At 50.7% G+C, this 23979-nt stretch overlaps 2 protein-coding genes across 4 annotated transcripts in view; one reads left to right on the top strand and one right to left on the bottom strand.

The window, feature by feature from the left end:
* Positions 1-18954, bottom strand: part of 14-3-3zeta (tyrosine 3-monooxygenase/tryptophan 5-monooxygenase activation protein zeta) — a 47876-nt gene extending 28922 nt beyond the window's left edge. The window contains exons 1-2 of one of the 3 annotated variants that reach the window (XM_050177794.3): positions 18857-18954; positions 18276-18597 (exon numbers count right to left, since the gene is read on the bottom strand). In XM_050177794.3, the coding sequence (XP_050033751.1) occupies positions 18276-18569 (294 nt within the window). In that variant the 5' untranslated portion in view covers positions 18570-18597; positions 18857-18954. Of the gene's footprint in view, positions 1-18275; positions 18598-18747 lie in introns of all 3 variants that reach the window. The other 2 variants (XM_072288008.1, XM_050177793.3) reach the window with 2 other exon arrangements.
* A 384-nt stretch (positions 18955-19338) lies between these two features.
* RpLP0-like (ribosomal protein LP0-like) overlaps positions 19339-23979 on the top strand; it is an 86031-nt gene continuing 81390 nt past the window's right edge. Inside the window, exons 1-2 of the mRNA XM_050177792.2 lie at positions 19339-19447; positions 19528-19586. Of these exons, the coding sequence (XP_050033749.1) occupies positions 19420-19447; positions 19528-19586 (87 nt within the window). The 5' untranslated portion in view covers positions 19339-19419. The remainder of the gene's footprint in view (positions 19448-19527; positions 19587-23979) is intronic.

Raw genomic sequence — 23979 nt, 5'->3', positions numbered from 1 at the left:
ACTGTAAGAACACATTTCACATACTTTGCGCTTAGCGATTGCCGACCATTCATGCAAGAAGCCGGTTCGGGAGACTCCATCGCGGTGACCGCCGGCAATGGCGTTCACTGTTTGTATTCGGTAAAGAGACAGCGTCTGTAAACGATCCTGTGCTTTCAGTCTGCTCAAGATTATTATTTCAACAGTAATAAAGTTCCCTAATTTTGAGAGTACTTACAGAAATGTACAGGAGGGCTGCCACATGGAGTTTTTATTAAGCGCCATAAGCCAAACCTATATGAGGAGCACGCTGCGTGATCCCTCATACTACGCAAGAGAGGCGCTTCCGACAGATGGCAACTCCGCAAGTCTTCGCTCCCAATAGCAGCCCTAGGGACAGAGACACACGCCCGCTGAACCCGCCACAGTGCACACCTACCGAATAAAGACTTCATTCGCAGCTCCCTCTGCCTACTTTTCATTGTTTCGCGCCTCAGCTAGGGAGTGCTCGGCCCACTCCACCATATTCTAATATACTGCAAATCCAGACCGTTCCGACAGCAGTGACAACCGCCGGGAGTGGTTGCGCATGCGCCGGCCACTTGCCGTAAGTGCCATAAAGCCCATTGTTACATAAGCGCGAAAATTACAAGAAAGTGCGGAAGGTGCTGTCATGCGGAATGTGATGGACAGCACTGTTCTTTGGAGAAAGAATCCACTCGCTGTTTGCAACCGCCGTCGGAGAACACATGACAAAGTCCATTCTGGTGCATTGTGGTGCAATTTCAGTCAATTTTCTGTGTTTAACAGTTTGGTGCAGGAATTTGAGTTTGTATCAAAATGGTTCAATTGGCGCAGGAGTCCCACCCCTGCTAACAAAATAGGGGCAAAGGCTTTCCAATTCGCCCTCGTATATTTGCGCAACCACTTTTCGCCAGTGCACACTTTGTACAAAGATCTTGCTCCTTGACAACACAAAAACCGTTAGTAACTGCTGACAGACGTCTTCACATGTAATTAATCACTTGCTTGTTGCACGTAAAGCCATAAGCAGAGTACAATGTCGGGACAGCAATGCTTCATTCCAAAGCTCACTTAGGAAGCACATATCTGTTCCAGTGGCACTTGAAGCACCTCCCCGCGGCTAGGCCAGCTGCTAAGCTTTTCATTTAAAAAAGAAAACACTAACGCACTTTTGGAAACCAAACACTATTCTTGGAATCTTCTCAAAGGGCCGAGCATGTCCCCAAGTACTAATCAAGGTGAGAGGTCAACATGGTGCTGCCCCGAATACTGCTTGGTGCCCGCCGAGCCTGGTTTCACGAAATAATGCCAGACACAAATACCAATGGTATAATTCTTTTAGCACATGCCACGCTTGAAACACTGTTCCGAAGATCACAGCAGCATAAGATCGAGCACTACGTTCTCTCAGTCCATTAAACGCAACTGGGGGAAGGGGGGCTTGTCACAGTAGCCGTCATTAGCAGGAGATGGGCAATCAAACCACGCCTCGTTACAGAGGCCTGCACGCAAGGGAGAGCGCCCTAGTCGAAAACCGCCCCTCGCACCGCGTCCTTCTCACCCATCCGCGGAGAGGGCAGACCGTCGCGGCAAGGCCAGTGCTCAAACGTGCACCCCCCTCCCCTTCCTCACACAGGCCACTAAAGGTTGGCCCGCCAAGGTGGTACGAGGGGGGCAGCAGAAAAAGAACCCAGGGAAACCCGACGAACGCCAGGTTGAATGAAGAAAAAAGAAAGCGCGGAGTGGGAAAAATAAGGCGCGGCAGGGTCGTGACCGCAAGGTGAGAGCGGCAGCAGCTATACAGCTGCAGTACAGGGGGCAGGGTGGGAAGCCCCGGGGCCCGGCGAGAAATCGATGAGGCCCGGGACTCTGAAGCGGCTCCCGCACGCCGGGCGCGCTCGGTCCAAGGTTTCTTCGCGCCAGCCGACGGCGCCCGAGATGGGAGAGGAGGGCTTCCCCACCCTCCTCGAGGAAATGAGCCCCGGGTTGAGGCGCGCATGTTTGGGGCTCCGACGCTTCCGAGTCGCAGTGGCGGCGCCTCGCTCCGAGACCGTCGCGCGGCTCTAGCGCAGCGCGGTCCACGCCGGAAACGCTCCAGTCGAACCGCGACGCGGAATCCGCGGCAAAACAACCGACTTCCAAAGCTCGCACGAGGTAGGCCGACGCGACTCGTTGCCAGGCGTAGCGCCGAGCTGGCCTGGGCGAAGACGTCGGCTCCTATTCTCCGGGAACGGAAAGAGCGCTTTCTCGAAGTCGCACCATGCTGCACGAAAGAGTGAAAGCTACTTGCACGACGGGGCCGCTTGGCGAATACCCGTCGGCGAACCAGACAGCCGTCGCCTGCGGCGAGCAAGCCGGCCTGGCGACCTTCCTCAAGGTCGCTACGAAGTTGGCGCTAAGCTCACTGCGTCCGGAACCCCGTTAGCAACGCATTGGTGGTAGCTGCATTATACGGCGCATCTTTCGCGACGTGGTGTCGAACAGTGAAGAAAAGCTCGTGCATCACGATTCCCCAGTGCGAGAGGCAAACGCACGCACCGCTAGAGGAAACTGCCATTCGATCCAACGCTATCGTCCGCCGCTCCTCTACGCATTTTGACTACGTCGGAGGAAAAACGGCAACTGCTGTATTCACGAACTCGCCGTATGCAGCGGTCAACTCCGATGTAATCACGGACGTTCACAAGCCTTTCCGTTAATACAATTACTACATGGAAATGCTGTTTCGCCAGCCGACAAGCATAGTAATGAGGGGTGGTGTTACGTGGATTTACCTTTGCTCTGCGGCCTTCAAATGGCTCTTTTGAACAAAACGTCAGCTACAAACTACGCTTTTGCGCGGAAACAATGCTTCAATTTTTAAAATATGACCGCCTGAGTAGTTAATCAGGAAAGGCGAGTCAACAGCGGTTGACATCAGAGGTGAAGGTATATTAGTATTAGCGGCGTATTAGTGTGCCGATGTGCTTTGTTCCACGGTTTTCACGTTTGTCACTCTGAGAGAATAGAGGCTCCCTCCCTCAAGAAAATTTCGTCTTCGATGCGAACACCTGTTGAGTCGCCTTAGCTTCATTTACGCCGCTTACCGCTGCTTTAGTACCATACCAGACAAAAAGTATCAGCGTCATTTGTATCATTTTACATATAGCCCTCCAGTTTACATTTTTTCTTATGCTTCGCTACCATCGGGATACGCCTACATATTTCGCCGAGTAAAGCCACACTACCGGTACAGGTTTAGGAGCGCGCAGTTTGAACGAGCGCATCTGGGTTTCATTTGAGCCTCTGCGCTAATGGCACGTTATTACTGCTGCGGACATAGTTCTACGCTGACTCGGCGCGTCTTTTCTTTCCTTTCAGGCTTTGTCTCGACATGCTCTAGAAGGCCTCAAATCGTGTAGTTTACGACGCAAAATTATGTATAGATACCGATGAACTCGCCTAAGAATACCTTATCTTCTAAATTATAGATATCGCAACAACACTTTAAGCCACAAGCACGAAGATTAGGCAAATGTGTGTACCAGCATTCCCAGGGTACATAGACGACCGTAGCGCTGTAGTTCCTTGCGATATAGTAAACTATGCATAGGTAGGTGCGTATGTCACCTACTGCGTATACTCGTGTGAGGGAGGCGCACTTCCGCAATTTTCCGGTCCGGCGCAATTCCCTGAACTGATGATCGGGGGTTTGAACCACGACACACATGGGTCGACACACTCGCTCGGCATTCATTTCGCAGGCGTGTGACGTCAGTACGAACCGCTGGTTAGAACGGAATTCAGTCACGGTGGCTGACGCGAAAAGTGTGCGAATGTCAACGAGCGAGTGCCGGTAAATACCGAGTAGAAGCGACTACACAAACTGCACGAGCGGGTGGGTGCGAATGAGAAGAACGCGAGCGAGTGCCGACAAATGGCGGGCCTGCAGCGAATGTCGGCGAGCGAGCATTCTGCCCAACCGTAAAGATTGAGGGGCTTTACCCAACCGCGCACGACAGCGCCGAAGGGCATTCCCGTCCGCAGTGAGAGAAGCTCGAAACGCGATCGCCCATTTCGTCCGGCGCGATCGAGCCGCCCAGCACCGCCCCGTGGCAAGCGAGGCTCTTCGGCGTACACACATCGATCGGCGGACGCCCCGCCACGCGCGTGCGTGTACACAACACACGTGAACGGGAGATGGATACAGCGGCACGACGGACGAGAGCTCGCACGCCGAGAAGTCTGCGCTACGCGCGGCCGCCGGTGCCACCGCTCATCGCAATCTGAACGAGAACCTCCGTCGGTACAGCCGCGCGAGAAGCGCGACTCCCGATCCACCATTGCAAGAGAACTTGCGCGGCACAGGTGCACCGTCGCTGGGAGATCGGCACGGTGAGCGCTGCTCCCACGGATCGCCCGCTTCCACGCAGCCGAGCGCCCCCGCAGAACCTCGCGGCGACAGGCACCCCGCTTCCTTCTCCCGTCGGCGGCGACCGCGCGAGGGCGAAAGAACAAAGGGCCGCTGGGAGGCGACGCCCTCGCCACGTCGTGCGGATATCGGCACGGCTCCCGATGCCCGGCTGGCACGCAAAAGGAGTCCGGCACAGGCATTCGGCTCGCCGATTCAACGAACCACTCTCACTTGCGCCGTAGTGCCCATCGATGACAGCCATCGATGTTGTTCGTCAGCAGTGTCGGAACACGCGCCCTCGGTCGGCCAACAGTGCCGCCAACACACCACTTCCGTGGGTCTCCTACGCTAGAGGACAACCGCGAATCTTTTCATACGGCGGTACATTCAATCTCGCTCCGTTTCGCGGAAGAAAAAGTCACGGCAAAACTTCGCCCCCCCCCTCCCCAGTTATTTTCTCAATGTCGCGCCGGAACCTCGTCGTCCACACCGAATGTCACGCCACGGATTTTTCAAAATTGTCCGTTTGGCTTTTTGGTTCCCTTTAAACCTGTTATGCGCGAATACAATTTTCACATCACAGAAAATGGAAACAACCAGCTTACATTTATTTCTGGCCATGGGTATATTCGTCATAACAAGACAGGTTATCAAAATTCAATTGCCGCTGTAATTAATGATTTAGTCATTCATTTGCTGAACCAATCCACAACTGAAAACACCCTCCAGCATATCAAAAACCCTACTACGGGCTCCAGACTAGGTTTCTATAGCTTAAGTCAGTCCTTGGGCATCAAATAAACGTGTCGAAAGTACGTTGGGCTTTGTAGGTAAGGTATCAGGCCATGTTCAAAACTCGATTTTTTTTTTTAATGACGTTTTCCTTTTCGGAAGTACAATTCACCGAGAAGCATTGTGCAGCAAAGAATTTTGTTCCTATGCTGTTTCCTTCAAGATATCTCAACAAATGTTATCCTACCCGGGAGCTGTAAAACCGAAACTGAAAGTGCCAGTCTCGTGAAACAAAGGTGCCCGAATTCTGCAGTTATGTCGCGTTATTTGTACGCAAATAGTCATGCTTTCTGCAGGAACTTTCAGCGTGTTTCTGTACTTGGCAACCATTAGCTCCGACAACGGGGACTCCCCACATTTGAAGCACGTTTACGTTCTGGAGATTCCTTGCGGGCGTAGCGGATTGCCTTGCTGATCAGTGTGCACACGCTGCCGTCTGCTCATGCCGGTAGCCACAGTATGGGGTTGTTCAGAGCACAGCGGTGAGGAAAACGGATGTTTTCTGGTTTAACGCTCATGAACAAGCTAGAAAAAACGAGGTGTCATACGAGCAAAAGCCGACAAGAACATTACTCTGGACGAAACAAGTTATGAATACGGGGGGATTTTGGCTCTCCAGAATGTCTTGTGCGCGATGCAGTTCTTCGAAACTTTGGCTCCGAGGATTCACGGGATCTGATTAGGTTTGGTTCATTGCACAGTTATGAGAAAACCTCTGAAATTTTTGGATTTGGAAGTGTCCGCGTAGTACACATCCCGAAGCCACAAGGGGTGACGCTGCCGTTAAGATCGCATTCATTGTGGGAGCGCCCAATTCAGTCCACATGTCCCTCTGTGAAAGCAGCCCCACCTTTTCTGGAGTCTAAAGGGGCTGACCACAGATTTTTAAGGGCCTAGCTTTTTTTTCTTTCGCGCAGCGCAGAGCTTGCCTTCTGTAGTGTGTACATCTGCAGCAGTCACTTGAAGTGCGTGGAAATTTAACAAGCAGGATTTTTCGATCTGAGCGGCATCTAACGAAGTAGGAGTCCCTCCAGCAACGCTGAGAAGTCAGAGCGATGTCGATAGCCCACCTCGCAAATTGTGAAAGCCGCCTATCATTCTGCTTCCACAGGAGCAAGTGTAATTGTGGTTAACCACCTACGTCTTAACCTTTTTCAACCACTTTTCAAATAATGCAATAAGTTCGCGTTGCTGTACAGACATTCTTTATATTTGTACCGCGTTTTCCCTTAAATACACGCCTACTGGCTGGCTGGCTGGCACCCGTCTTCGTTCTGTCGATAGACGAGCCAAGCCAACTCATCGAAAACGAAGGCAATGGCAACGCCACTTTTCTGCTTACTACGTTTCAAACGAAGGCTTATCTGCACGTTGTGAGGAAGAACTGATAAAAAGAAAATGTATACCGCATTTCAATAGTAATAAAAATACTAGCAACCGCGTGCACTAGTAGAAGGTCACGTGGTGGACCTTATGCAGCTTGTTTTGCCCCATGGTGCGCCATAGGTCATTTTTCGCGACTTTTAGCGATGAATGAAACAAATGCGGGTTTAATGAGATAAACATTGCTCGTTTTAACCGCTGCGATAGGGAATCATTCAATCAGCGGGGTTATCTCGATTCATGCTCCGAGCGGTTGTCTGTCCTTTTAAGGTATGAGAAGTCCCAGTAACAGAAAAAAGATACTGAACATTGTGTTTTCTTTGTTCACAAATAAATGTGGGTATCACAAAACGCTCAAATTTCATTTTCCTCATGCCCACAGAACTACGTTTGGCAGCAATATAAGCGAGCCTTTGAGCTCATTGCCAGTTTTGCGACACGAGGTTAGTGAAATTTCAAGGTCACCACATCAGCCTACAATACCGGACTCGTACCGCCAGTAAGCCTCAAATTGAGCGCTTCGGATCTGACAACCATGCGACGTGTGTCAAGATGTATTCCGAGGACCGGGTAAGGCTTGCCCCTTTAAAACCAGCAGAACATTTTGCCAAGCAAACCTTCCCTACCTTCTCGGGCACCGGCTAGCTGCGCCGTAACCACTGCGGGTACCAATTTGCGGGGCTGAAAACTCGGTTTCTTCCCTACGATACGAATTCCCTTAAAAAATCCGCCTTTCCCCCTATGGTACGCTTACCGGGCCTTTACCCGCGGTACGAGCGTCCCGTTTTACTAGTTCGTGGGAGCTTTAAACTCAAAAATGTTCGTCGCTTCCCTTTTACAACGAAAACCCTATCGCCACCTCACGCGACGCCCGCGTGCAAACACCACCGCCGAGTAATAAGCGCAGTTAAACTCGCGCAATCTCGGGCGTTTCTGCGACAACAGAGGCACACACAGCCTGGAAAGGCAATCAAGGCCCCATCCCAGGGTGCCGCATAGACGAGAGCCGAACCAGGCGCGGAGATGCCGGCCGAGACGCAAGGGCGCGTCGGGGGCCCAATTCGGCCGCGGACGAAAGCACCCCTGCCCGGCGCCAGTCCACTCGAGTCCACACAGTCTACACAAAAGAACGCAAGGTGTGGGCGTACGTGCATCCACACGCACCGAAACATCGTCTTATTCGTTCAATTGACAGACCTCACATTGTTCGAACACCCTCGACTGCTTTTATTTTTGACGCGCTTTTTCTCTACCGAGGCGCCAGGTGGGCCGATCACGGACAGAGTTCAGTCAGTATACGGCGCAATGTGGCTAATTTCCGGCTACACCGGGGCCCAATTACGCCCGTAGCATCAATTTTACATACTACGCAACTACTACTCGCTTCTCGTCTCGTTAAGACCTACATTTTGATCCCTTCCGAAAGGATGCGCCGAATTGTCGCCGTTTGGCCAACAGGCCGATGGATACCCAGATCCCACGTACGCTGCCGAGCCCGCATGAAGTCGCCAAAGAAGACCTTCCACATGGTGAACGGTTTGCCACGACACCACAGCACCTTTTCCTCCCGACAGCGCAGTCGCACGACTTTTTCCACGAAACACTCTCGCGTAGAGCCAATGGGCGAACTATTCGGAAAATCCCCGATTTTCAACTTTCCGAAGCATAACAGCTCGTCCCCCATTCGAACGCCGAGCTTCGGAAAGGAGTGCGCTGCCCAGCGAACGCAATACCCGACAAGAGCGGCATCGCCATACGTACACTGCCATTTCAGAGTGACCGAGGAAAAGATCAGCAAATCCACGAGGTGTGCCAAACCGTGCACCGCGTACATTACACTCTTAAAAAAATTTACACCCTTTGGGGCTTGTCCCACAACAATAATCGATTGGCTTGATCGCGTTTCGTTTCTTCAATGCTGCGAGCCCGGTACTTCCCAGAGACGACAGGCTTGCGCGTTATCAGTGACACGGCATTCTCGACAGGAAAGTAGCGAGTTTTCAAGGAAATGGAAGCAAGGCAGATGATTATTGTGGGCCAAATGCACACACCAAAGGGTGAAACCGTTTTAACGGTGTACTAAACACAGCGGTGGCAACGTCAAAGCGCGAGACGTTACTGCAACCACCAAAGTACATAGATTGACCGCTACGACAGGCGGGGCCGCATGAACGGGGCTGCTGGCTCTATATTTTCTTCGTCTCGGCGACCTTCTAGTGCCGCAAATAGTCGTTCCTCAAGTGACTTTGGCCAAGTTCAGTGCGTCACCGTTATTCTGCCGCAAGGTCTACCGTTCGGCGCCGCTTTCATACCGAAGAGCTCATTAGCGTCTCAAAAGGACTTTTTTTTCACTTTCCAAGCGTTCACTCGCCAACGCCGGAGGCAACTTGAGGCTATATTTTAAAAACATTGATTACGTATGCGACACGTAAATTGGGGCAACTCGGCGAAGTCGTTTAGCGAATGTTTGCCGAGAATTGTTTCGGGCGGCTGCCTGACAACTTTGTCCCCCTCCCTACAAAAAAAAAGGGGGGGGGGGTTAGTGAAACCGAGGCGGCCCGTTCCCACGACCCTCCACAAACACTGCAGAGATCAGTCCAAGGGTTAACAAAGCTTATTTCCAAGCGGGAACCAACACGCCTCACACCGATGGTCATCAGTGTATCGGCAGCAACGGCGTCCGACAGATCGGGACGACTTGTACCCGCCTCCCCACGACGCTCTCACCCACTACTACGATCAGTCGTCCGGCTCGAAGAATTACTGCAGCGTACGCCTCACTGCGACGCAGAATTAGACCAATGCAGACCTAGCCATCTTGACAGGAGTCGCGGGGCCATCCAACATCGTTACCACCGGTGCGCGCGAGTAAACCACGAAAAAACTGCGCGCGATTTTCCAAAGCGGCAGCAGCAGCTCGGGAGGTAAACGTTCGCAACGGGGCCGTCACCGTAATGGGCCAGCGTAGACAAAAAACGGGGGGCCCGGCGCCGGATCGCGCGGCAGCTTCCGGAGCAGCCGCGCGCCCGAACCGTTCTCCGCGAGGCAGCAGCAGCCTCGGAACGCAGACGCCCCGACCTCGATAACGCCGGGGTCACCATCTCAAGGTCAACGCGACAAACAAACGCGCGCGCGCTCCCGACACTGCAACGCGCAGAGGTCGGCATTCCTCGACGCTGCGAATGCCCTACGCCTTGTGTCGTTACGTCGGCCGGCTTCCACACGGTTCCCTTTGCCAAGAATGACGCACACATATATATACTACTACATACAATATTATATGCCAGCCACAATCAAAACGTCTGCATATTGGTATTCTATTTGTGCTTGGCGATTTTTCTTTTCGTTGGTTACCGATCCCTCCCCGTATGGAATGAAATGAATGCGCCGCCGCAGTAGCAGCATGGGCCTATAAAGGCTACGTCTGTTTCAGAGCATGCAGGTCCGGTACACTGAAGGCGTTCGCACGTCAATACAAGCTTTGTTGTTCCTAGTGCCAATTCCAGAAAGGGCAATGGGCAAAGTTGACACGAGTGAAAACCAGCCAGACGAAATCGCAAGAGACCGGCAACCACGGTAAGAAGGCACGCGTTTTCAACACACACAGTCCTGGAAATAATACACGGGAAGAGCACCGCACGAGACTACCGTGCCCCGCCAACTGAGTGAACGAACGGGCACGGAACCTTTGCAGTGACCCACGACCAACGAGAATTCTTGCCGAACAAACCAACCCAATTTGAATGACGAGCAATTGCAAGAACAGCCTTCAAAACACCATTCAGATATATCATACGACAGAAAATGTCTTCCAGTTAACGGTTATGGACATATTGTTTACACGTTATGCAACACAGAACTAGCAAACGTGAAAACGAGCAAGAACCTTGCCACCGTAGTTCAATCCGACAATGACACGACGGAACAAAAGAGCATCATTAGACTAGACACACAAAAACATCAGCTTAATTGGACAACGTACAGAACTAATGCAATGCCCTGCTTTCTTCAACTTCATTTTAAATGTGCTCAGACACTAACCCCCGTATGCAGAAATGCAACGCAAGTTGAAGCCCATGCTTCACTTGATCTAAGTAACGCCTATCGTGATCACACCTAAGGAAACGCGGTGAGCGTCTTTGGGCGCGGTAACGCCAGGCGTCACTTAAATTAAGTCAAGCATGGGCTTCAACTTAAGTTGCATTTCTGAATACAGGGGTAAGGGCTAAATTTACAGTTGTACTCTCCAAATTCAGTCATTTGACAGAAAAAAAGAAGTGGTGAAAAAAAAGTCAACCTTCCCTAGTTTCTTGCCGACATGTCAGCATAATATTGTGATTTGAAATTATCTAGTACTTTATAAGTTGTAGTGCAGGAACCGCAAATATGCTAGATTCTGGTTCCTTCAGAGTGCCGTATAATCATTTACTGATAAAGAAACAAACCTAATTAGAAAATGTCAAAATGCCTGTCGCAGCAAGCTGAGACAAACTTATATAACCACCACACTTGCATTTTTGTTACCACACCAAGCTGTTACCAAGCTTCCTCACAATGTGGACATATTGTTATTGTGCAGTACAGAGTCAAAGGACTTGCACATATCAAGTTCAGTATTAAAAAAAAGAAAAAAAAAACCACCCGTCTAGTTAATACAGCCTGTTACACTGGCAACAGCTGCAGCAGGTCGCAGACGGGACCTCAATTTTCATGTCTTGACACAGCCTGATGGCTAAATAACTGAAATGCCAAAAGCTTGAATTCGGATCATAAGTATTACAACAGCATTGGAAATGTTTGCATGATCCTCCAAACCTTCACAACCTGCCAGCAACTGAATTCTGCCAAAGTGCAATCTCAAACTGGCAAGCTAACCATGAGGATGCCCTTGACAGTTTCAGGCTGCCTCGACGATTACACCCCACTTGAGCAGATACAGGCAATCTCCTTAAGTGAGTGCTACAAAGTGAAAATTTCGGATGCGCTGTTTTGAAAGATCCTTTATGAAAAGGCAACTTCCTAATGAAAGAGGGTAAGCTGTGTTCATTGGAAATGTGACCAAGTATGCAAAAGCAAACACTAAGATCATGCACAGCACACCAGTCGTGCTGGCCTTACAAATGCTACGAAAATGCCATGCTAGCCTCAAATTAACAGAGAGACACTCAGTGTGCCTACCAAGTTGACATTTCCAAATTTTCCAGGCTATGTTACGCAGAGCTGTTGGGTTACGCAGAACTATGTTTTATGTTAAGACGGGCTGAAACCATGTCACCCAATGCTATCATTTTCTAGTAAGCATATGAAAAACGAAGTTAAAAAATAAAACGACCTAATCCAGTTTGAATACTAAGGAGTAGTGTTTATGTTTTTAAAAAATGTTATTCAAAAAGAGAATAGAAGGGAGGGATTAGTAAAATGCACAGTAAATAAAATGACTGCAAAAAATTGCAAAGAGTTGGACATTCTCAAATACAAATAAAAAGGAGAGCATACAGAAGCAAATATTTTTGAATGCGAGCTATTTCTATCAACTAGTAGCAAGCTCAGTGGTATGAGGCCCAAACTTTGCCACGATTGAGATTCTCTCTGAACAGCTCGTAAGTCAACTTCAACTGTCCCTACACTCTCAGCCCGCACACAATGCCTCACTGTTGTGCTTCATTGCTTTAAAGAGTATTTTGGTGTGGATGATGGACATCTGTGTTCCGGCATCAGCCAACACTTTCTTTTTTGAGCTCAAGCTCCTTCAAAACAACGGCAGCACGCTTCCTTTCCCTTTCATTCCTCAATGCATAGGTTCTTTCCATTCTTGTCCTCCTTCCACTGCTTGTTCGCCCCACGGACCATTTGAAGCATCTTTTTGGTAAGTTGCACGGTCCACGTCCGATTTTTTTAACTCTAAGAGCCGTGAAAACGTCCGAAAAATTGGCCAGTTGTGAAAAATAAATGCATGTCACTTACTGCCCTTAAGGGCTCAAACCGCCCCAGACATTCGAAAATGCTCTGAAGCCCTGTCGGTACACGTGTTAGGCGAATTTGTGCTCGTACTGTGACAGGAAACACCGGGTGCATGTGTGTGCAATTAAGGAATACATACTGTGTCCCGTGGTAATAGCCCCTTCCCACGCTTCACCAAGTAGCATTCCTGTACAGAGGTAAAACACTCTCATGAACCGGCATTATCCAAGATTATGCTTTCCAAGCTTCTAAGCCAATCACGAGGACCCCAAAGGCGGAGTCTGTGCCATTGCTGACAGCAGCAAATTCTTTCAATGGAAAACACTGCACCCAACGGCAAGAAGCGTAATAGCAAACGTCGAAGCAGCTAGGTATAGCGTTGCCGCAGTGGTGGCATGGGTGCCAGCGGATCTGCGTGCGAGAGTGCCGGTTCAAGGCGGCGAGGTAATCAAAGCTGCAGCGGTGGTGGCTTTATGCCCTTTCGGACCTGCGGTCATGGCAAAAAGCACTGGAAAATCTGAGGGCAAAGGGTTCTTGCGTCCGAAATTTCAGACGTTCCGATACATTGACTCACTCTATGGGGTGCGTGCTGGTGCGGAGAAGCTGTCCAAATTATCGGGCATCCGGAAAGTTGGTCATTGACTGTACACTGCCAACTCCTCTAGCCGACAACAGGGCATCAAAGACTATTCATTACGATTCCTGTCTGTTACTTGAGCCAGCATTACCGTGAGTTTCGATCCTTTCAATAAAATTACAGCTAATTTTCCCCGACAGAGGCACAAATTCCCGGAGTTTTTCCAGACTACTCAAAATCCCCGAGAATTCCTGGTTTTCCCGGTTGGTAGACACCCTGGACACTGTTCTAGCTTGTGCTGTGTTCTTAATTCACATGCGCTACCATCAAAAACCTCCCTCAAGAAACAGCTTTTTCTCACCACTGCCAATTCACAAAGGAGAGCCCTTGTAAACATGCTTAATCAGACAGAACAGCAATTGTGTTAGTCATATGACAGTTAACCTGGGTCAAGTGCACAAAGCCTTCTGCAATACATTCATTATCTGAAACAGCTGCATCACTTGTCTAACGGGACTGTTGGCACACAAACTAATCGGAGAAAAATTATGCAGATCCTACATAGTGCGAAAACCAATGTTGTGCAAAGAATTTTGCAGGCAGCTAGCTGTTCAGCACCGTTTGGCGTTCTACAAAGCATTACCAGCCAGACCAATGTTTTTGTCAGCCACCAAACAAACAATTTGGTGACGAAAACGTGTGCACGATAGCAGCGACACAACCATGACGACGTTAAAGTGACAGCTATACTTTTTGCCCACTGCAACAAAGAAATGTTACCATCTGTTTCATTACGACTTGCCGATCCAAAAGGCTGTGCAGTTTAATGTGGCATTCCGAAGCGCAAGAAGGCTTAAAGAAATAATGGGAGAAATCGGCACTGTCGCCTATACACGCAGCACCACACCTGCAAAGACTATCGAGTGTTTCCAAAACATTAGTGAAGTCATAACACAAGTCTGAATAAAGCACTAAAACACTTGGGCGAATTGGCTGGTATGCCATTGCGATGCAGCAGCAGAAATGTGTGGTCTTACAATGCAAAGAATCAGACAGCCAACAACAAAAGGCAGCAGATTTTCAATTTTGAAGGAATCTGAAATCCTAGATATGAAGCTTGCTAAATCTGTAGCTACACTCATCTATTAGTTGCAGTAACCCTGGCAACAAGTCTCAACACCCAGAAATGCCCAACACGCAGTGAGCAGGAAATGACCAACGGCATTTCGAACTATCCCAAAGTGAGCCGATTAAATTGGCCCAGTTGTAAATATTTTCAGGAACACTATCTGCTGCAACTTCTACCGCATCTTTCAGAGGTGTGTAAATATTAGAGACCTTCAAATCCAGAATTGTTCCATTCAGTTTGGTGCTAGAATCAAATAGTCATTCCCAATACTTTTCAAAGAGTGAATGCTTCCCATTGTCATCAGCCTATGTTTAGGTCTACTGCAGCTCAAAATCATCTCCCTGTGATCTCCATTAACCCTGTCCTGTGCCAACCGATTCCAGCTAGCTTCTGCAAATTTCTTCATTTCATCTAGTCTTCTGCCGTCCTTGACTGCGCTTCGCTTCTCTTGGTGCCCATACTGCCACCCTAATGGTCCACTAGTTATCTTTCAAAAGATGGAGCACCAACAGAGACAGCACATGAATGAACAATGACAGCACCTTGTCCTGTCATTGTTCTTTCTTTATGCGCTGTCTCTGTTGGCACTTCAACTATTGAAAGATATGAACCAACTAGCCCCACAACATGTACTACTGCAGTTATCAAACCTACGCATTACATGACCTGCCCAGCTCCATTTTTTTTTCTCTTAATGTCAACTAGAATATCAGCTATCCCCGTTTCTGTGATCCACACCGCTCTTCCAGTCTCTTAAACATTAAGCCTAACATTTTCTATTCTTCGACTGTTCGCCCTCCTATTATAATCTCCATTCAGATTGACAGTAAGCGTTTATTTAAAATGAATTGTCAGCGTACATAAATGAACATGAAACTAAAGGTACAATCAAGATTCTTATAAGTCATAGGGGTCATAAGCAAACAAGGTTAGGCTCACACATCAGATCACTTGGAGACTCATGGCTAACTGCCATGCGTTGCCCCCAAACTTCTTGGGCACTATTCGGTAGCATTTAGCAGAAGGTCTGAATGAAATGCTTTTCGTTCTGGTTTTAGTTTCATTCTAGTGTGAGGTACTGCATTCCGGTTCTGGTCCGGAACGAAAATCATCCACAACGGTTCAGAACAGCTTTTGTTCACATGGAAAAGCTTTCGAAGGAAAGTAACGATCAAAAGCATTGTATTTCTCTTTCTAAGTGAATTATGGATAAATGAATTATCGAGTTTAATGTGACAAAAGCAATCCGATTATAAGGCACGCCGTAGCGAGGGACTCCCGATTTTGACCACCTGGGCACGGGTGTTTTTGCATTTTGCAGTGGATGGAAGTGGTGCCCACCAAGAAAACTTAACTACGCTCTGTTGCCAATTAAGGGCAATTCTTGGTAAGCGTAGCATCCTCTTCGGTCAAATGATGGCGCTGTGCTCCACTCTGAGTGGAGGAAGAGTATCGAGTAGAATAGTTTGAGACTGGTATCCCAGTGAACCTCAACCAGCACAGCACCAGGTGGTAGGATTTTGAAGGAACGATTGTTTGTCCAGACGATCCACAACACCGAGCCTACTTTAAGCTAGCTATGAGCAAGACCTTCAGCTCAAAACTGGAATTCGACATGAAATTTATGCAGTCATACGATGTACAACAGCTAACTGATAACCTTGAGATAATCGGCGTTTTCTACCAATGCTAAGCTGCGAGGCTTGAGAAAAATGTAAAGAAATGAGATGCAATGAGGCATAAAGAGGCAGGAAGGCAATGACGTGGATTTGAGAACGAACTTTTGCAGCAGATGAGATCGCGTGAAAACGTGTGCCAGATCACGTATGGAGCAGATAAGCCAGTGGTCCACTGGGAGAACGAGCGAACGCAGAGGACGTGATGGGACTAGGAAATTCGCAAGAATATGGGAGCCACCTATACAAGGTAAGTGAAGTTTGCTGGGCCTGGCCTTGCAGTGGACCTGACGCTCTACGCTAGCGAACGGACGCACTGCCAGGAAAAAACGCGTTGCCACGCGACGATTACCCTTTCCCTCCACGTGCATACATACCTCACCAGGGCTCCCTTCCAAAGCACCGCACGAAGCCTGCACTTGGCCTAGTACCACTGAAACACCTGCGCGTGCCGAGCGACTGCAAAGCGCGACCCGCCAGATGTGGCCGATTACGATCCAGATCGACTCAATCGGAAGCAAAACATCCGCGGTGTCCCGCCGCCTTTTGCCCCCGGGGCTGCAGCTGACGGCGCACGTGCGTGGAGAAGAGCGGCGCACGTCAATCGCGTTTCCTGCCCCCGGCGCCGCACCCAACCAAAGAGATTGCCGACAGTCTTGAGCACCCATTCCGCAAGATAAGCTAGCGAGCGCCACTTACGATAGCACGCCACACGTAAAAGGGCGCCTGACTCACACTCGCGACCCACGTCAGCCCGCGGTACCTATGGGTGAATCGGCCGAGAGGCTTGGCTCCGCGTTTGCGGCACGAAGCGTGCCGTCGGCCACGTGTGTGAGGCAAGCGCTTGGGCGTCAAGTGGCTCGCGAAAGGAACCGCTAGGTGCGGCACCGCCCTCGCACCGGAAACGGCAGGGCCGTCCAGAGATTGGGTCGCCGCGACAGCGGAACCTACAGAACGCGAGGAACACGCGACTGTGGGAGCCTTCCCGCGGTCAGCGTGAAAGAAGCGGAACGCCAACGCTTCTCGCAACACCTGGCGGTACGCGCACAAAGAATCGACACCGAGCGACGAACGCCGGCGCAAAAAGAAAACTCATCGCGGCGACGTTGGTGCGAGAGAATAGCTGCGCCGTCCGGCCGATCGAAGGCTCCGCGAAAGGAAGAAAACTGGGAGAAACTGGCGGCGGCTGCACAGGGTGAAAAAGAGGTTGGGGGGCAACAAGAACGCCGACGACGCGAGGAACGCGTCAATCGCTCCCCGAACAGTGCCGCATTTCGGGCCACAAGAAGACAGCGGGGGAGGTGTGTGCAGACAAGTTCGAAGCACCCCGCGCGCTGGGACGTCGAAACGCCCGCCCGCGATTCCGCCGAGCACTTCCCTCACCCCCGTCGCGGAAGGTAGGGGGAGGGAGGCCTGCGGAAGAAGAGCCGTCGCCCACCCAGAGAACGTACTGCAGTGTGGAACAGATCTAGGAACGCCACGAGGCGCTAACCCCCGCATGGTCCAGAAGGCGCACACGCAAGAACGCGGAAAGCAGGGCGCCAAGTTTTCTTCGCACGAGGAAATGAAAGAAAAAAAAAAATCTGACACCGTGCGCGCACCGCCCCAACAGCGTAATATATGTGTCGCGCTTGTTAGCAAAAGCGGCGCCGTGCGGAAGGTGAAAAATAAAAGTCGCCGCGACACGGACCCTCGGCAAGACGACGATGACGTTCGGAAGACGTGGGAGGGTGACTAGCCGCACGATCTGGTTCACGTTTAGCCATGACTCATCGCGCGGCATGTAGGGAGCCAGCAGACGATAGTGCCAAACAAAAGAAACAAAAACAAGGAAGGGGGTGGGGGCGGCGTGCTGCAGACTACCGGGAGTGTCACGCCTTCATTCGATGACCTCTCCGCTTACGACGCATTTTGCATGATTACACTGCTCTCAAAGTGGACACTGCTACGTGACGCGCGCAAAACTTGCGTTTTTCCGAGCCGTGCAGCACCCGACAAGGCGTGGGAAGGGAACGCGCACGGGCTTCGGCTAACCAGCGCCCAGACGGAAACGCACACCTGGCCGACGCCGGCTCACCGCCGGACTATTTTTCCCCGCCCGAAACGCTCTCCCGAAATGGCTACGCCGGGCGCTCGAGAGACGAGCCGGCGCCTGTCGCGAACGCGCCATGCAATCGTACGCGCGCAGCGCGAAACACTGCGATTGGGCACGCCCAGCATTCGGTGCGGGCGCGGACGGGCAAAAAACACAGGGCGACAGCGAACACTGCAGCACCGGCAAACACGGAGGCGCTAGGCCTAACGCACCCGCCCTCCCCCTTCGGCGGCCATGAAGCGGCGGCAGAGGAGAGTGCTACTCACCAGCACGTCGTAGCAGATCTCGCGTAGCTCCTTCTCCACTTTCTCCCGGTACTCCCGGGCCATCTGCTGCTTGCGCTCCGAACCCTCGGTCTTCTGCTCTATGCTCGAGATGACCCGCCACGAGCTCCGCCGGGCACCGACGACGTTTTTGTAGGCGACAGAGAGCAGGTTGCGCTCCTCGTTGCTGAGCTCCACGCCCGTTTCTGTGACCTGCTTCATGGCGGCCGCCATGTCGTCGTACCGTTCGGCCTGCTCCGCAAGCTTGGCCCGCTGAACCAACTCGTCCTTATCCATTGCCGTGCCGGTGGGCTGGGTGTTTTAGCTGCAAGGCAAGCGGCCGCGGCCCGAAGAGGAACACCCGTCAGTCGAACGAAGCGCGCACGCCGCTCGGCCTCCGTCAAAATGGCGGCCGGGCTCGCTCCCGCCGCTGCGGCACGCTGCTGTATCCGGCGCTCGGACTCGCAGTACTTACCGAAGCACGCCTCTAAAACACCGCGAGCGAGAGCGCTGGACCCTTCTGCCGCTAGCCGAGCGCCGTGGCAACGCTACCACTACGACGATAGAAACCGAGCAATCTTTACCCACTGGCGGATGGTTTCGCACTTCCCCAGGCGCTAAGCGGTCGAGGAAGATTCCTTCTATCAGCCACGGGGACGCGTTTCTGATGCCACGGTGCCTTGACGTCACGCGTTGCCTGGGAACCGAGCGGAACGCCGCTTCCACGCCACCGAGTTTCGAATCTGCTGAGCCGCGTTTCTCAAGTTACGGAGCGAGACACGCTACTATTCGCGTTAATGTCAAAACTTCTTAATACTATGAAACACGTCTTTTATTTTATGCCACTTTTCAGCAACGCAGACGACTTGCTTAAACAAAAGTTCTTTCGCAACGCATACTTCCGCTGCGCACAATTTGTTAGCAGAGGACAAATATATTCGTTAAACAAATAACTTTCCTGAACTGCCAAATAAAATACGCTGTGTATACAGGCAAATGTATTTGAATTGGTGTTTTATGAGAATATAATTGGTTGGGAAGCATGTAAATGCCGCTCAGGGCGCAACAGTCTATGTGACAACCAATGGCGTTATTCTGCCTGCCACTGCGGTTGCGAACACGTGGTTTCTGTTGACGTCGTACCAGTATGCCGCGCTCGAAGCGAAATCGTCAAGGTATTTCAAGCACTTTGCGGTTTTTCTCACCCTTGTAGTATGTGCTAATGCCTGGTACTCCTCCTGCTCTCTTATTCTAGTTTCTCTAACTCGGACGAAGAAGAAGGGATTAGAGCACAAGCGGGATCTCATCCAAGAGGTAAGCCTTGTCTCTGCCATGAGTTCGTCGTAAGTCGCTTGAACGGTGCAGCTTTCTTTTGCACCTTTCGAAAACTGTGCAAGTTGCGTCCTCTAGGGCGATGTATGACACGTATAAGATCCCTTATGAACCGTCTCATTCTGTAGTCGTATTGAAGCGTCGGCCAGTCATGTTCTCATTCCAGCGGTGTAAACAGCTGAGGAGTACGGCCCTCATTTGGCCACATACTCTTGCCGAAACTGGCATCAGCCTACTAAGAATGATACGTGCAGCGCTATGATAATGCCCTGCTGTGCAGCCTACCTGGGAAACAAGGTCCCATTTATTTTATTTTTTATTTTGGTGAACAGCATTATTACTCAAAGACCAATTACACTACCTGCTACGACCATTCACAACACACGCGCATCATCTTTCGTCACAGATAGGCAGTGTAGTTACATTAAGACGGCCTACTGCATGACTATAAAACTACTTGTAGAACGTGGTTTTCAGTGCGGGTTATTGCATCACGTCGTATGTATGGAACAACGGCTTAATTGTTGCTCTGAGACGTTGACACCTTTGCCTCTGAAGCCAGGTTATGTTTTTTCTTTCTTTCATTCTTTTTTCCGCTGTTGTGAGGCTTAATCATTTGCACGACACATGTTTGGTCAGTTTGGGCTTGAAATCCTGTTAGGGACAATATTTGAAACACGTTGGCCATAATTATCATTAGTAGCTGTGAAGAGTAACTAAATAAGCGATCTCTGCTCCCACATATCACATATGCATTCAAGAAACAATACTGCGACGAGGGGATCGTGAAGTGCAGACATATAGATTCTCGGATTTCTCACGTCTGCAATATATCTATGTACAGTCGGCGTCACCCTTGTGTAGAGCGGGGGAAGGGCGGCCTTCGGCGAGCGGCTGGGCTCGAGATCAGAAGTGCCTAGGTACGCAGCGGCCGACGCATCTAATTTCGGGCCCAGCAACTACCGTTAGACATCGCTGGCTGGCTCCTGAGCACCCCGGAGGCCGCCGTTCCCGCGCTCTGCACAAGAGTGAAGCCGACTGTACAGTGCGGTCCACTGTACATACGTATTGTTTCGTACTCCAGGGTAGTGTATCGTACTGCTGCCGAGTTGTAGCGACGCCTGCCTATCGAAGCTCGACGGACGTTACTATTGGGTAGCGTGGCGTTGTCGGCGGGCTGCAGGCATCCGGTAGACCATGGCGACCAGGCAAGCACGAGACGATTTCTAGTGCGAAACTTGCACGGTTTATTCAAAGGTTGGTGAGAGATGAAGAGAAGGGAATGAAGTGGTGAAAAGTACATTTCGGGGCCCCTTAAATAGGCTCTCTACAATCATGGAAGGGATCTTGCTCCCGTCGACGTCACGTGACAAGGACAGAGTCTGGTTTGTCAAAGGGCGTCCCGCCTCCGGTTATACCAAGCCTCAGGTCCGGGAATTTCAGACGCTTGTCCTTCTCTTTTGGGCATTGCTGGTTCACGGAAGTTCCCCTGTAGAGCTTGACAGTTCGAGGAAAGGGTCCCTCTAAAGTCGCACACTCACACACAAAACAGTCCTGTAAACACTGCGGGGCTTCCACCAGACCGGCGGAAGCCCCAAGATGACCTCGAGACACTCGAGATGACCATGGCGAATTAGGAAGTCACGCTTCGTTTTGATGAGGCATGGTGGGTGCAAGTCCTTTGTGAAGTCACGCTCCGTTTCGACGAGGCATGGTGGGTGAAAGTCCTTATTGCACGAGGTGCTAGACACCAGCCGTAACAGTATGCACTAGCAGCATCAAATGAAGTGCGAACCGCGCAATGCGCGGCCTCTGACCCAGCTCATGCCTCAGCCTGTCAACAGGAAGCATAGGCGCGCCCATCAGGTTTGCGATACATTTGCTTCTGTTTTATTTGACGTTCATTGTCGCGTTTCGCCACTGGAGCGCCACAACCATTCTTTCTGCGTATAGAAACTCGCGCAGCGCGGTTTCACTGGAAGCAGTGGCTCGGGCCCACGTGGATGGAGCGAGCGCTTTGATTTTGCTTCCGTCATCGCCATGTTATCACCGTCCGTCTGCGATGCGAAGAATAAACGTGGGCCAGTTCGTGGGAATTAAGACAGGAGGTTCATTACGCTTACGACAGCGTGCAACGTTGCTACCTTCTGCAGTATTTGTCCTTGCAAAGTAAAATGTGCGCGGACTACATAAAGGAAACTGGACATCACTCCTTGACTTTTTACCACCTGCAATCCTTTCACCCATTCTCAACTTATGTATCATGGCACCGGTAAATAAAAAAAAGTTGGAATTTCTCCGTACACCATTGATAAAAGAAAACACTTTATTCAGGGTAACTATATGGATGCGCAAAACCTCGGCATCAGACATACAAGGGACACTCAGGGAGGCCCCGTCAAGGGGTCGGGGGCGTGCATCCGGTGAGGAGTAGGCAGCTGTCTGACAAAGAGTCAGTACTTCGTGAAATCGCCTCTAGCGGCGACCACCGCTGCCATTCGCCAAGGGATACTCTCATACAGCCAGGCCGCAAAGTTCGAAGTCCGTAAGCGCTCCCACTCCTTTTGCATAGCGGCCGACAAAGCATCCTGGGAGCCAGCCTGGAGTGGCCGCCACGAAAGCGCCTTCTTCATAGCACCCCACACATTCTCCAGTATGTTCATGTCAGCGCCTTGCAGAGGCCACTCCAGCAACATGACTCCCAGTTGTTCCAGCAGACAGGTCGTGTGTATTGGGCCGTGGTCCTGTTGAAAATAGTACAGCCAATTGGGAAATGGGCTGTCCAGGGCGTAGGGCACCACAACATTCTGGACCGCGTCGCGGTAAGCTCCGGCATCAAACTTTCCGTGCAGGCGAACCAACAGTCCAAGGCCGTCCTTACACACCGCTCCCCATACACTGACGGAGCAGCGGCCGCTGCTTGCAACGCGATGAAAATTCTTGGGCTCGAACCTGAACAGAGAAAAAGAACCGACAATTTTTTGGCCATGATATAATTTTGCGATCACCAGAGACGGCGAAAATGCCTAAACAAAAACGTAGCACAAAGAGTATACACATAATTGCGAAGTATCAATAGGTCCCAGAATATAACAAAAACTTCTTCCTGCTTAGCATTTTTAAACATGACAGCTATCGCATAGAAGCAATTCTGCCTTAAATGTGGCAGAGTCTACACGCTCACATGTCAGAAAATACACACCTGGCATTTGTAGCTCTCCAAATTCGCTGACGCTGGCACCAATGTGTTGGAAAAGTTGACTCGTCAGAGAACATCACGCAGCGCCAGTCCTCCACCGTCCATGATGAGTGGCCTTGCGCAAATGCAAGTCTTGCATTTCTGTTTGCCTCTGAGACCGCCGGCTTCTACAACGCTACTCGGCTTCGCAGAGTAGCCTCGTGCAAGCGACGTGTAGTAGTCGACGTGCTGGCATCCAACTGAAAAGTATCCTTTATCGCACGAGCAGTAATATTGGGTGTGTCTGCTGCAGAGGCGACAATGAGCTCGTCTTCTTCCTTGTTTGTCACCCGCTGTCTGTGCCCACGGGGCAAGTTACTGAGCCTTCCCTCAACACGGTATGCCTTGCAAATTCTGTTAATTGTCGACAGTGGTCGACCCAGTTCCTTTGCAATGGCACGTTGTTGCACACCGTGGAGGTAAAGGGAGATGATTCGCTGTCTATCTTCCATCCGGACGCTCGGCATTGTCGCTTTCAAATGACGAGTCGAAGGTTCGTTCTCATTTTATTATAGTCTTCCCGGCGGCAATACAGATATGCTCACTAAAAGAACAGGATTGGTTGCTGGGCGGGTGAGCTGGTTTCCTTCAGTCATCATGTGATCGATAGCACTTGCAGACGAAGGCAAGAAATCGAGAGCGGCGCACCCAGCATAATGTATGTCGCTCTCGACTTCGTGTACTCGTCTGCAAGCATTGTGGATTTGATAATAACTCACTACCAGAAAGAAGGGAGTCAGAACTCCAACCTTAACCCGGTCAGATTTTTTATTGTTTGCTTTGCAGCAAGACGCTGATAATACGACGATGACGGAAGCAAAATCAAAGCGCTCGCTTCATCCACGCGGGCCCAAGCAGCTGCCGGCAGCGGAATCGCGCCGCGCAAGTTTCCACACGTAGAAAAAATTATTGTGGCGCTCCAGTGGTGAAACGCGACAACGAACGTCAAATAAAACAGAAGCAAAAGTATCGCAAACCGGATGGGCATGCCTGTGGTTTCTGCCGACAGGCTGAGGCATAAGCTGGTTCAGAGGCCGCGGTTCGCATTTCATTTGGCGCTGATAGTACAGTGGACGTTCAGCAGCGTGAAGTCTTAAAGGGACTAACTGGCCAAAATGTGTTGTGAGACATTGAGGG

The sequence above is a fragment of the Dermacentor andersoni genome, chromosome 4 (assembly GCF_023375885.2).
Source record: "Dermacentor andersoni chromosome 4, qqDerAnde1_hic_scaffold, whole genome shotgun sequence".
NCBI lineage: Eukaryota > Metazoa > Arthropoda > Arachnida > Ixodida > Ixodidae > Dermacentor > Dermacentor andersoni.
This window is presented reverse-complemented; position numbering and strand designations above follow the sequence as displayed.